The 13,752-nt window shown below is 39.5% G+C and overlaps 1 protein-coding gene across 4 annotated transcripts in view; it reads right to left on the bottom strand.

The window, feature by feature from the left end:
- Positions 1–13,436, bottom strand: part of LOC132110487 (synaptotagmin-16-like) — a 27,211-nt gene extending 13,775 nt beyond the window's left edge. The window contains exons 1-3 of one of the 4 annotated variants that reach the window (XM_059517132.1): positions 7,545–7,991; positions 6,312–6,425; positions 6,006–6,209 (exon numbers count right to left, since the gene is read on the bottom strand). In XM_059517132.1, the coding sequence (XP_059373115.1) occupies positions 6,006–6,209; positions 6,312–6,333 (226 nt within the window). In that variant the 5' untranslated portion in view covers positions 6,334–6,425; positions 7,545–7,991. Of the gene's footprint in view, positions 1–6,005; positions 6,426–7,544; positions 7,997–8,074; positions 8,252–13,139 lie in introns of those variants that run through there. The other 3 variants (XM_059517134.1, XM_059517131.1, XM_059517130.1) reach the window with 3 other exon arrangements.
- Between the last annotated feature and the right edge of the window lie 316 nt (positions 13,437–13,752).

The raw sequence follows: 13,752 nt of genomic DNA, 5'->3' as shown, positions 1-13,752 counted from the left end.
CCAGTCGTCTGCTGTCCAGGGTTTCAGGGCTGTAACGCAGCCCTGATTGACCTTGAGACGCAGTCGACCAGATACCCACGCTCTGCGCGGTACCCGCGCTTTCAGACAGAACTGCAGGGGGCGCATGCGGAGCAGGCCCAACTGCAGAACTGGAGATGCTGAGGCCATGATACCCAGCACCTTCTGACATTCTCTGAGAGAAACGGTCGTGCCGCAGCGGAGGGAACTCGCTGTGCGCTTAATGCCCAACGCGCGCTGTGGTGACAGCCGCGCCATCATGGAACGTGAGTCCAGAGCTATACCCAAAAACAGTATCGTCTGACTGGGGCTCAGCGAACTCTTTGTCCAGTTGACACCTAGACCGAGCTTCTCGAGGTGATTGAGTAAAACGGCCCAGCTCCGCTTGTGATTGAGCCAGAATCAGCCAGTCGTCCAAATAGTTCAGCACTCGCATGCCTCTGAGTCTGAGAGGAGCGAGCGCTGCGTCCATGCACCTCGTAAACGTACGAGGAGCTACGGACAAGCCGAACGGCAGGACTGTAAACTGGTATGCCTGGCCCTCGAAGGCGAATCTCAAATATCGCCTGTGACTTGACGCTATCTGTATTTGAAAATACGCGTCCTTCAGATCTATTGACATGAACCAGTCCCCTCTGCGAATCTGCGCGAGGAGCTTCCTGGTCGTAAGCATTCTGAAACTGCGTTTGTTGTATGTGTGCTACTTCTGTTTTGACCGTAGTTTCTGTAAAAAACTGTAGCGAGTAGCCTCTCTTTATAATGCCTAGCTCCCAATCCGAAACCCCTGGAAGTGCTGACCATGCATCTGCAGGAATGGCTAAGGGCTGGATGCGAAGCGCGCTCTGTTGACTGGGCAACGGCGGCGCTTGGGTGCGCTGCACCATGGGCGTTACGCCTGTGGCATTTGAGGCGGGGAGCGCGCTGATCACAGCGGGCAGATCGCTCCTCCTCGACCCCGTCCCGGCGCTTAACCGATTGAGGGAGGGCTGAGCGGGTCCCGTGGGACTCGTGATGTCTGCGAGTAACTGTGGGCTGCAAGTGTGCACATTTACTGCTTTCGACTCGCTGTCTGCCTGGGCAGAGCGTACGTGCACGGGTTTCGTTTTTAAAGAAACCACGCGCCGTGTGTGACATAGTGTTTGTGGGCACTGAGGAGTGGGCACGTTTACTATGTGGCGCGCGCGACCGGCCTGAGTCGATCTTATTGGCGCGAGCGCTGTGTGCAGGGCTGTGCTTACATGTGGAGATGGGCACTGAGGAGTGGGCATCGTCACTACATTTATAGCACCATCGGCCGTGGCCGGAACACCAGAAATAACACTCTTGGAACTGCAACAGCGGCGTGCTTTGGTGAGAGCTCGGCCGCAGCGGAACTCGTACACCGGCGCTTTCCTAGCAGTGCTAGGATGACTTCGGGGCTTCCGGCTTCACCGTAATCCTCTGCCGCGGCTCCCGCGGTGCGGGGCGACGGCTGGAAGAGTGAGAACGGGGTCCCGAGCTGCGTTGCTGACGTTGTCACGATGACGCAGCTGGAGGCGGTGGGCGTGACTGAGAGCTTTGTGGGGCCGGTCTAGCGCGGCTCGCTGCAGAACCGGAGCGCTTTGGCAGGAAGTGCTTGAACGCCTGTGACGCTTTCTGATCCTCGACGAATCTCTCGACAAACTCGTTGACAGACGGCGCGTCGAGGAACGCAGTGTGCTCAGACTCTGCGATGTCGGAAAGCGTTAGCCACAAATGCCTCTCAGCCACCGTAGCGGAAGCCATAACATTACATTATACATTTATTCACTTAGCTGACGCTTTTATCCAAAGCGACTTACAATTGCCACATATGTCAGAGGTCGCACACCTCTGGAGCAACTAGGGGTTAAGTGTCTTGCTCAGGGACACATTGGTGTCTCACAGTGGATTCGAACCCGGGTCTCTCACACCAAAGACATGTGTCTTATCCACTGCGCTAGCACCACCCGATAACCCGTCCCATGGCCTGTGCAGCGGATTTAGTAGCGCGGAGGGAGAGATCCGAAGCACTCCTCAGATCCGCGAGACAGATCGCTCCAGGTCCCATCTCATCCAGCTTGCGGAGGAGATCGCCCTGGAAAATCTGCAGCGTGGCCATGGTGTGTAGCGCAGACGCAGCCTGCCCAGCAGCAGAGAAGATCCGTGCGAGCAGCAATGACGTCATGCGGCAGGCTTTCGATGGCAACGCCGCCTTCGTCCGCCGTCCAGCAGAGGGCGGGCAAAGGTGCGCTGCTATAGCCTGTTCCACCAGCGGAAGTGACAGGTAGCCTCTGTTTTTAGCATCGTCCAGTGTGGAGAATGCTGGTGAAACAGATAAACGAATTCTCGCAGAGAATGGAGCGTTCCAAGCTTTCGCCACTTCTTCGTGAAGCTCAGGAAGAAAAGGGGCGTGCTTTGAGCTGGGAGAAAGACGCTCATCCTGGAGAAAGCTACCATCCAGCCGGGAACGAGAAGGGGGCGCTGGTGCAGACCACTCGAGGCCGAGGCTCGCCGCGGCCAGCGTGAGCACTCGCATCAGCTCCTTGTCGATATCAGCTCGTCTGCTGGGCCTCTTGGAGCTCACCCAATCCTCACTGCCCGAAGCTAGCAGAGAGCACGTGTCCTCTTCCTCCGATGCGGCCCTGAGATCCACTTCCTCGGAGGACGCGGCGGCAGACAGCGGGCGCTGACCATCGGGTAGCGATGCAGGGGAGGCCGGTGAAGCAGAGGGAATCGGTGAGCTCGGTAGAGCTGGAGGCGGTTCCGGTAAACGCTGAGAGCGGCGCTTTTTACGGCGCTGCGGAGGATGCAGGCTTGGAGAAAAATGCCAGGCGAGTCCTCAGAGTCACCATCGGCATTAGCTCGCAGTGAGGGCAGCCGCCGTCAGCAAGCGCGAGTGCTGCGTGGTCCTCACCCAGGCAGGAGACACAGATGACGTGACGGTCTCCTTCGCTGAGCGGGGCTCTGCACGAGCCGCACGAGGGCATCTTTAAAAAGACGCAGCTCTTTTACGAGTGTCTTTTACACACACAAGGATATATAAAAAGGATATAGGCACCGGAGAGCGCAGCAGGAATGGCAGTGGAAGGCGGCGAAGGCCAGCAGCTTCAGAAGTGGCTCGTCCCGCTGAGATGCCTATCAGACGGCGCTTGCTTCCTTCGTGATCCAGCGATGCGTGAGCTTCGCTGAAGAGATGAAAAATCAGGTGAGTCAGCCTTTTCAAGCTCCTTTTATAGGGTTGGGCCACACCCGTTTCGGTGGGAAGTGGCATGAAGGGCGCGAAGCGAGAACTCTCGTAAGAGAACAATAGTTTTCTATTTGAATATACTTAAAAAAATAATTTATTCCTGTGATGCAAAGCTGAATTTTCAGGATCATTACTCCAGCCTTCAGTGTCACATATAACATCCAGTCTATCACATGATCATTCTAATATTCTGATTTATTATGAGTGTTTTATTAGATCTGCTGTCTAATATATTTGATGAATAAAAGGTTAAAAAGAACTGCATTTATTCAAAATAAAATAAAATAAAAATTAAAAAAATAAAATAAAAAATTCTAATAATATATATTCTAATAATATATTTTCTTTACTATCACTTTTTATCAATTTAACACATCCTTGCTGAATAAATGTATTGATTTTATTTAAAAAAAGAAAGAAAAAAGATTACTGACTTTTTTTTTTTTTTTACTTTTTATTCATCAAAGTATTCTAAAAAAGTATCAAATGTTCTGAAAAAATATTAAGCAGCAGAACTGTTTCCAACTTTGATAATGAATCATCATATTAGAATGATTTCTAAAGGATCATGTGATAATGATCCTAAAAATTCAGCTTTGCATCACAGAAATAAATGATAATTTAAAGTATAATAAATTTAAAAACAATTATTTTAAATTGTAATAATATATCACAATATTACATTTTCTGTATTTTTGATCAAATAAATGCAGGCTTGATGAGCAGAAGAAACTTCTTTCAAAAACATTAAAAATAGTAATGTTTCCAAACTATTGGTCTGTACTGTATATATATATATATATATATATATATATATATATATATATATATATATATATATATATAAACAGCTATTCATTCAGGGATGACAGAATTTTCATTTTTGGGTGAACTATTCCTTTAACAGGCATGTTAAGATATCTTAGGTGAGTATATTAAGACTGTGTATGACTGAATGTTTGTAAATGTGTGTGTGTGTGTGGGGGAGTGAACGTGTGTATGTGAGCATAGTGTATTCATGTGTAAATTTAACGACTCTCCTATTTATTTTGAGAGGGCGTTCTCAGTTTACTGATTATCTTAAATATTCAGAGAGAAACGCACACATACACACAAGGCTGCGTGTTAAACCCTGCATATGAGTGTCTGTGTATCTGCGCTCGATAGGCTGTGCACTTGCCGCAGAGCAGCCAATGAGCGAGCGAGCCGTCTCGCCTATGGCTGTGTACTGCTGCAAATGCGCTTTACAAAAATTCTAAATTAAGGATAATTTTTTGCTTCAGTATTTCGTGAAAAGAGACTTTTCCCGTAGCGTCTTAGCTAAGACGCAGTACGAGAGAACTTTCGTAAGAGAACAATAGTTTTCTATTTGAATATACTTAAAAAAATAATTTATTCCTGTGATGCAAAGCTGAATTTTCAGCATCATTACTCCAGCCTTCAGTGTCACATGTAACATCCAGTCTATCACATGATCATTCTAATATTCTGATTTATTATGAGTGTTTTATTAGATCTGCTGTCTAGTATATTTGATGAATAAAAGGTTAAAAAGAACTGCATTTATTCAAAATAAAAAAAATAAAATAAAAAAAATAAAATAAAAAATTCTAATAATATATATTCTAATAATATATTTTCTTTACTATCACTTTTTATCAATTTAACACATCCTTGCTGAATAAAAGTATTGATTTTATTTAAAAAAAGAAAGAAAAAAAATTACTGACTTTTTTTTTTTTTTTTTTTTTACTTTTTATTCATCAAAGTATTCTAAAAAAGTATCACATGTTCTGAAAAAATATTAAGCAGCAGAACTGTTTCCAACTTTGATAATGAATCATCATATTAGAATGATTTCTAAAGGATCATGTGATAATGATCCTAAAACTATTCCTTTAACAGGCATGTTAAGAGTATCTTAGGTGAGTATATTAAGACTGTGTATGACTGAATGTTTGTAAATGTGTGTGTGTGTGTGGGGGGGAGTGAACGTGTGTATGTGAGCATAGTGTATTCATGTGTAAATTTAACGGCTCTCCTATTTATTTTGAGAGGGCGTTCTCAGTTTACTGATTATCTTAAATATTCAGAGAGAAACGCACACATACACACAAGGCTGCGTGTTAAACCCTGCATATGAGTGTCTGTGTATCTGTGTTTAGTATCTTTCCAAACAACAGAATTTCTCAGAAACCTTTGCAAACAATCGAAATATAGTATGAAGGATTGACAATAATCTGAAAGCTAAAGCTAAACCGAATGTGTGAGACTTTCAATTCATTAGCTGCTATAGGAAAATAATTTGTAGAGTGCAGTGAGCAGCAAGTTATTTGTGCTAAACCAGTGTACTTATGACTACAATGATAACTAACAAATAATTTGATAACAAATACCAGGTTGCAATATTAAACAGCATAAACGACTATTTTTGTACAGCTAAAATAACTGTCTGACACTGGATGCACATTTTAAGTACAAATGGCCACGGCTGCTCTAAAAGTTACTGTAGCAAGGAGAAGAAAAAAAATGAGGACCTTAACTAACACTACAATTACGAAGCCAACAGTCACTATTGTCACAGAGGTAACAAAAAGTTACACAGGAAACATGCAACAAGTTTTAGAGAAGAACAGAACCACCAGTGATGTCTAAACTAAATGAACAGACAGCCGTCTCAACAAAAATGGACCAAGAAGATGAACCAATTCATTTGAACAACTACTAACCCACATCTTACCAGCATCAGAGCAGCGTGAAGCCAGCAGACTTCTTCTGCTCTCCAGCTCATCTGTCTCTTCTCTGATGGGAGTAAGACATTCGACCGAGAGGGCATATTCAAAACTACTGCCCTGATCTCGGAACGCCAGCTTCTCCTGTGGATCCACTCCAGATCCATGAACATCCATCAAGTTCTGCTCCACCTCTGAACTCTCATCTTTCACTGACACCTCAGAGTCAACAACGCGGTTTAGGCTGAGGCGGCGAAAGCCATTGGAAAAAGCATCTGAAATCTCAGTGATCCATGAAGACAATGCTGGGATACCTGACTGAGGAATGTCTGCCATTCCATCAGATTTCAAAATGTTTTCCCCAACAGCTCAAAAGAAGGTCTATTTTCAGATGCACAGAAGACCCATTGAATTCCTTCATGTTGTTTCTATTTTAAAAACAAAATCAACAGAACTTAAACAGAACATATTTACTTTACACTATAATGCAACTAACAACCATAATTTGCAAAGCAGATTGACATCAAACATATCGACATATTGACATGAGTCACTTCACTAGCTTTACACCCTTTCATTCATGAAAAAAAAAAAACACCATCAAATGCATACTGAAATTAAAAATAAAAAGTAAGAAAAGTGAAAACTTCATGACAACCCACCAAAATAAAAGTCTGGTTTAACTTGAAGAAATTATGACATAAATATATCACTATTGTATAGTCTGCTAAATCTTAATAATCAAAATATGATCTCAAAGTATGGATGGCCCAAGATTTCTTAAAGTTAAATACTGAAAAAAAATAAATAATAATTTGTGTTAGTTGGCCCTAGATCCCTTGTCTCCTCCCAACCTGAGTACTCCATTAACATTGACGGAGTTATAGTCCATCCCGCTTCCACTATACACAATCTTGGTATAATGTTTCATTCTTGTCTACGTTTTGAATCCAACTTCAACTAGCTTGTCAAATCCTATGTTTTTCACCTTCGTAATATTGTCCGCCTATGACCATCTTTAAATTTCAATTGTGCTTATTACGTTGCATCAGGATGACTTGTTTTATGGCCTAAGCAACAAAGTTCTTAATTGCTTGCAGCTTACCCAAAATTCATCTGCTCGTGTTCTTACATTTACCAAAAGATCTGCCCACATCACTCCGGTTTTACAGCAATTACATTGGCTCCATGTCACTTATCATATTCAGTTTAAGAGTCTTGGCCCATCATGGTTTAGCACCTTCTTACCTTTCTGAATTAATTCTCCCCTATCTCCCTGCTTGTACTTTGAGATCGAGCTCTGAAAATTTGCTTGCAGTATCCAAATTCCGGCTATCTAGTGTGGGTGGTATGACTTTCTGCATTTCCGCTGCCAAGTGCGTGTTTGATGACGACAAAGGTAAATCTAACTCAAAAAAATTAACTGTAAAAATGATCATGCACTGTTAAATATCCAATTGCGAAAAAAAATCTCTCAAATATCAGCCAATTACGGTAACAACCATTATGGTACCACTATATTACGCAACCCTAGTACAAACACTTACCAGCATGGCCTCCTCAAAAAAACAACCAGTTACTCCATTTAGAGCCCCTGCATCTCTTAAACTATCACATATAGCAAACCTTCAGTCGAATAAGTTCAGCAGCACCTGACGCATGGCGTTTATCTAGCTGGTAGACTTAGGACACCACCTAAGACTGACAGAGTAAATGTTTACTAAAGGAGCTGCTTTAGTACAGAACAGAACTTCCTCCAACACTCAGCTGATATACTGGCTATATATATGTGTAATGTGTGTGTATAACCAAAAGGTGCAAGGTTAACTTATAGGTGAGTGTGTGTATATGTGTTTGCCAGGAATGAATAGAGATAGCGACAACCCACAGAGCACACAAAGATGTGTGTGATTCAGTGCATTTAATACAGGTAACTGGATCCCAAACACTCCACCTGTCTGCCAATGGTAATCAAACAGACTATTATTATATTCATCCTGGATATGAGAAAATATTTTAATAATGAAGTTTACCTTTTCCTAAATAGAAAAAAGTTTGTCTGAACAATAATACTCACCGAGTCCCTGGTGAATCCCAGAACGGTCTCTACGTTTGCACCGGCTGTACTGCTCGAGGCATGGCAGTCCACCGACACGAGCGAAACAAAGCTTCTTATTGATGAAAAGGAAGAGTATGGCTAGCAAGATGACAAAGATGCCCACCACTGACAGGAAGCCCACCGCCTCGGGAGTGACTGGTGAGGGAACAGACACACAGATACAAATTGATCAGAAGCATTTAAGTATAGAAGTTTAATTTTATACTGTATTAATATAATTTTCTGTCCTTTAAAGCAGAGGTCCCCAAACACTACCTGGCCGTGAAAGAATTGCTACCGGGTCGCAAGAATGTTCTGGGAAAAATGTGTATATGAAAGTCTGTTATTTATTGCATTTAATGATAGTTCTTATTATTCAGTATTTTCATTTTATGCGATTGATATGGAGTAGCAATTTGACGATTTCATGTTAAATAAGTAAATAAAAGATTTCTTGGATCTGTCAGATATTAGGGGTTAAATGGATCGCAGTTGATCCGTGATACATACGGACGAGACCCAATACTGTTTGGCACACGTGACTCCCAGATTAAATTTCCAGTTTACACATTCAAGTTATTTTAAACCCTCTCTCTCTCTCTCTCTCTCTATATATATATATACACTGCCCTAATGAATGTAAATTATTTAAAAGTATGTGCCAAGATTTTGCTCAAATTCTTTTGCTGCTAAAATAATTGATGTATTATTAAATGAATTTAAACATAAAACATACACAAAGTCTAAGAACACAGACGTCTTCATAGGTTGGATTACCTACTTAAAAAGGGATGTAAAAGTTATCTAAAATGGTAATTAAATGCAAATGATTACAGCATTGCTCAAAACGTGTGCTGCAACAGAAAAGAGTTCATAACTAAATGTATTTGCAAATTCCAGTCTATATATGTACCAGTTCAATTAGTAATGTTGCTCACATTTGCAATTTTTTCATTAAAAGGGAATGTGTTGACTATACTGTAGACTGATCTCTGTCTGGTGGAGAACATCCCTGCATCCGACAGAGAAACCATGGCCTTATATTCAACACATATTCATCAAAGGTGCTTTGAAGTGAACACTTCAAGTGTAAAATGGACCATTAAGTTACATAAGAGTGAATATTTCACAGAGTCTGAGAGGGCAGGTACTCCTGAGTGTGTATTTGAGATTGTTTACATGTGTGTGTTGAATGAAAAGCTAAAGCTGAACACTATTTTGCTGAACCATCTAATCTGCATCCACACACACACACACACACACAAGCCAAATGCAGTCACAGTTGTTGCTGCGATGAACAACTACCACTCACACCAATGAGTGTGAAAAACATAAGCATTATGGTTATAAAAACAAGAATGAGAAAAAAATCTCCACACTATACTTCTGCCGAACATCATCTTTCATGTTTTTCAGGAGAAAGTCAGTCATACAACTTTGGAACGACACGAGGGTGAGTGAAATGATGACAGAATTTGTGTTTTTGGGTGAACTATTTTTTAAGATTCAAGAGAAATTACATGTTCTGCTGCTGTGAATTTCATCTCCAAACACTTGGCCATGCTTTCTGCAATGCTTTCTGCACTCTTCTACATGTGCAAGCAAGAACACACTGACCTTGTAAGCACAGAAACACACATTCACACACACCCACACGGACCTGTGTACTGCATGATCAGGATGGTTTCCTTGGAAACAACTCAAGCATTCTGTGAGAAGTGATTGTGTGCATGGCTTTGTTCACATAAACACACACATTTCATCTTGCCATGGATTTTCTGTTCTTGAATACACAGAGTTCAGACGAGCTCTAAATATTATTTAACATCACTATACCATTCTTAATTACTATAATCCAAAAAGGTTACGTTTATTAAACTCATATACACCTAACACTCTCAGAAAAAATAAAATTGTACAAACCTGTCACTGCTGTGATATCCTACATGTATTTTTAAAGTACTAATATGTCATTGTATGTACCCTTTTCCAGGTGAAATGCAGAGCACAAAGTCCAAGTATGGATCACCAGACTTGGCCACCCATCACCTCAAGTCATTTCCTTTCCTTTCCATTTAGGAGATTTTGCACTTCAAGGTACTACCTCAGTGACAGCTTTGTACCTTTTTCTGACAATGAGAGAGAAGTGAATCGAACATTGCTTGTGTTAATAAATGACAAAACAAAATATGGGGTGATGGAAAGAGAGGAACTCTAAAAAGAAAAACGCCATAAAGTTCTTGCTATGCCTGAAAATAGTAAAACATCTCTATCTACTGGTCATTTGTATGAACTACATCATAAAACTTCTTAGAACAAGGATCAATTACTTGAAAATCCTCAAGTTAAATAGTTAGATTTTAAGTTGTTTTAATTTATATATGTAATTAATATAATATTAATATTAAATTACATTAAGACAATATAGTAGACATTACATTACATTAAGACAATATAGTAGACATAAGCGCACACACTCCATATCTAGTAGCTGATTAGATATGGCAAAAAGAAATATTAATGTTCGTCAAGACAAACTTTTAATGTAGAGCTTAACAAAGCCTTTGAAAGTTACAGGGCTTGCCTTTACAGTAAGCTTCCTGTCAGGCTCGAACACCTTTCCTGACAGCTGAAAACTTTCTCAAAGTCCACTATACTCTAAACATAAAGCCACAATGTTACAAACTATTTGCATTTTACATATATGCTGTTATTCTAAACTTTCCTTTCAACAAAAAAATCCTGAATAATTATCCATAAAAATATGAAAAGAATACTTCACTAGTGTTCGACCGATATGTGTTTTTTGACAGCCGATGCAGGGGGCTGATATCCGATATAAATATTTAATACAAATATAATTAAAAAGAAATTAAACACTATAACCAACAGGGCACTCAGTATTCTGGGAAGTTTGTGTGCATTGGGAATCATATTTTTCAAATAAATCCAGTGTAACACTCATTTTACGTACAGCACACAGTGAAAATGACATGAATATGACAGTGGGCAAATGCATAAAGCGCAGCATAATTTGAAATCACATGTTTAAAGTTTAAAGCATTCAATTCACACAGACTTACCATCACGCAGAGAACACGTGATCATGCTGGATACACATACACACTCTCACAGCTGGATTCAACTAAGTTTGCAAGATTTATGAAATTAAATGTTCATTAGTCATTCCAATATTTGTTTAAATTATATAAATGCTTATTTGCTTAATGCTGACGGCAAACAAGAAAGTATTATAATATTTGCCTTTCTATTACTAATAGGTCTAACATAAAAGCAATTGTTATAATACTTTCTGTAAACATTAACTCCTTTGTTTAACTGTTCTATCTGATCATAAGATCATCAGAACTAGATGCGGCAGGATTCTGGTCTCTGCTGGGTCCAGAGTCTTTAACATTAGACTACTTAGTTTGTAGGTCATTTTTTCATCTGAGCTATCTAGAGATCAAAATAGATCTAATGCAATTAGAGATAAAATTGAAGTAATGCATAAAAAAAATAAATTAAAAAAAAAATAAAAAATTATTTACTCATTTCAGGCAAAGATTTACAATCTCATCCTGGTCATAAAAATAAGTCCTATGTATTAATAGTAGGGTAAATAAATTATTAAAATATTTATTAGGTCTCCAACTACAGAGGAGAAATCAATAAGAGAACCAATTTATTATAAGTGAACTCCACCGTTATGGAATATGGGAGACCAAATCTCATGCTTCATGTTTTGACAGTAAATATTTCTCAGATTGAGAAGTTTCTACAGACTCTATTAACATTTCCACCATTATTGTCTAGGACTAACTATGCAGATCATTTCACAGTGAAGCATGTTGTCACATGGGGTAAGTTGTCACAAAGGAAAGCTGCTGTTTAGCCTATATTGAAACTGCTTACAACAGATTTTTTTTGTAAGAACTATTATCAAAAGTAAAAAGTAATACTCTTAAAGATAACAGAATTTCAAATGCATTATAATTTGATGGTTTTAAAGCCAAATTAAAAAGTATACATTGTAATATATATATATATATATATATATATATATATATATATATATATATACACAGAGAGAGAGAGAGTGAGAGATGATAAAACTCTTGTGTTGACAAATAGAAACTGAAATTTATAGATTGTATAAAATTACAAAACATAAAAATATTATCTCTGATGTTTTATTGTGTGCAATTGTTTAACGAGAAGCCATTATAAAATTATAACAATACTGAAATTTTAGTTTGGAGAAAATACCCTTGTGAAAAAATCCCTATATGTGTGGCCAAGATCTCCCTGCAAAATAAACCAGTACATTATAGATCTCTATAATGATTTATTAATTGAACTATTTTAAGTACATTGGTTCTGCATTTCCCATTGGAGATCTAACAAAGTTGATTTGAAGAATGAAGGACCTTCAAACAAACATTTCTGAAGGTTTATTTCATAGATATATCTGCAAAATCTGCCATCTGAGACTGACTGATTCGTCAGTAAGCTGAAGGTACTGGACAATCCTTTGAACTTTTAAGAATTAATAAAATTAATTACAATAAATATTTGTCAATTTTTTCTCTAAAATTATGTTTTGATTGTAATGACATAACGGGGACAGATCTGTAAAAAAAAAACTCTTAAAAAGGTATTGGAAAAAACACGATCAAAATGTTTTAAGCCATTATAATGTGTGCTTTAAAACTAGAATAATAAAAAAATAAACTACTTTCAAAAGCAATAACAATATAACACTAACAAAAGCGAGAACGTGGATTATATAAAACATCACATGAAATTCTCCAGTCGTGTTTTTAATCGTTTGAATGACATGTCATTTGTTATAATGTACAGTAGACTAGAGAAGCCTAGATGATATGAATGATGATAATGATGCTGGCACAATTCATCGTTGAGCACTGCCGCAAAATCAGCCAAGGAGCTTTAATAAACAAACTGATACCGTGTATGCCAATATTTGATCAGGAATGAAATCAACTCTTTATAAAATCGTTTAAAGCAACGCGATACTTACTATCTGATGCCATGTTCGCGTTTCACTGAACCACCCGCCCTATCGATCAATATCTATCGATATCTCCATAAGTAAAACACCGGGGAATCAAAGAGGCTCGGCGACCGGTCCTACTGCACGTATCAGAACCGTCTGTCACAGACAAACCCGCTGGAGACCGCGGAGAAGCCCGCCGAGACATGCTGCTTTCGCGGGCGAGTACGCAACTACGCATACGGGTACCCGGGCATGCGGGCATATGGACGAGCACGCGCTGCGCGCCCCGCTACACTCTGCAGAAATGTCCTCTAGATTAGAACCTTCATCCAGGCTCAATTAAGTACCATGTATGTTTTTACTATGTGTTGTACTTTCAAATCTTAAAGTTTAGGCAAAAAATGTATCATTAAATTTGACTACAACGTAAGATTAGTCAAACAAACAGTACAATAATTTCATATAGTGTATAAATGACAACGACCAACAATTGTGCCAGAGAGTTTCATCAAATATCAGTTTACTTGTTTACCAAGGAGACAGCAGTGACAGCGAAGAGCATGCATGTAATAAATAAATAAACAAATAAAAACTTTCTGATTAAGCTTTTTTATTACGCAAAATTATGCAAAAACTG

The sequence above is a fragment of the Carassius carassius genome, chromosome 30 (assembly GCF_963082965.1).
Source record: "Carassius carassius chromosome 30, fCarCar2.1, whole genome shotgun sequence".
NCBI lineage: Eukaryota > Metazoa > Chordata > Actinopteri > Cypriniformes > Cyprinidae > Carassius > Carassius carassius.
Note: the sequence above shows the minus strand (reverse complement) of the source record. Positions and strands in the feature narration are given on the sequence as shown.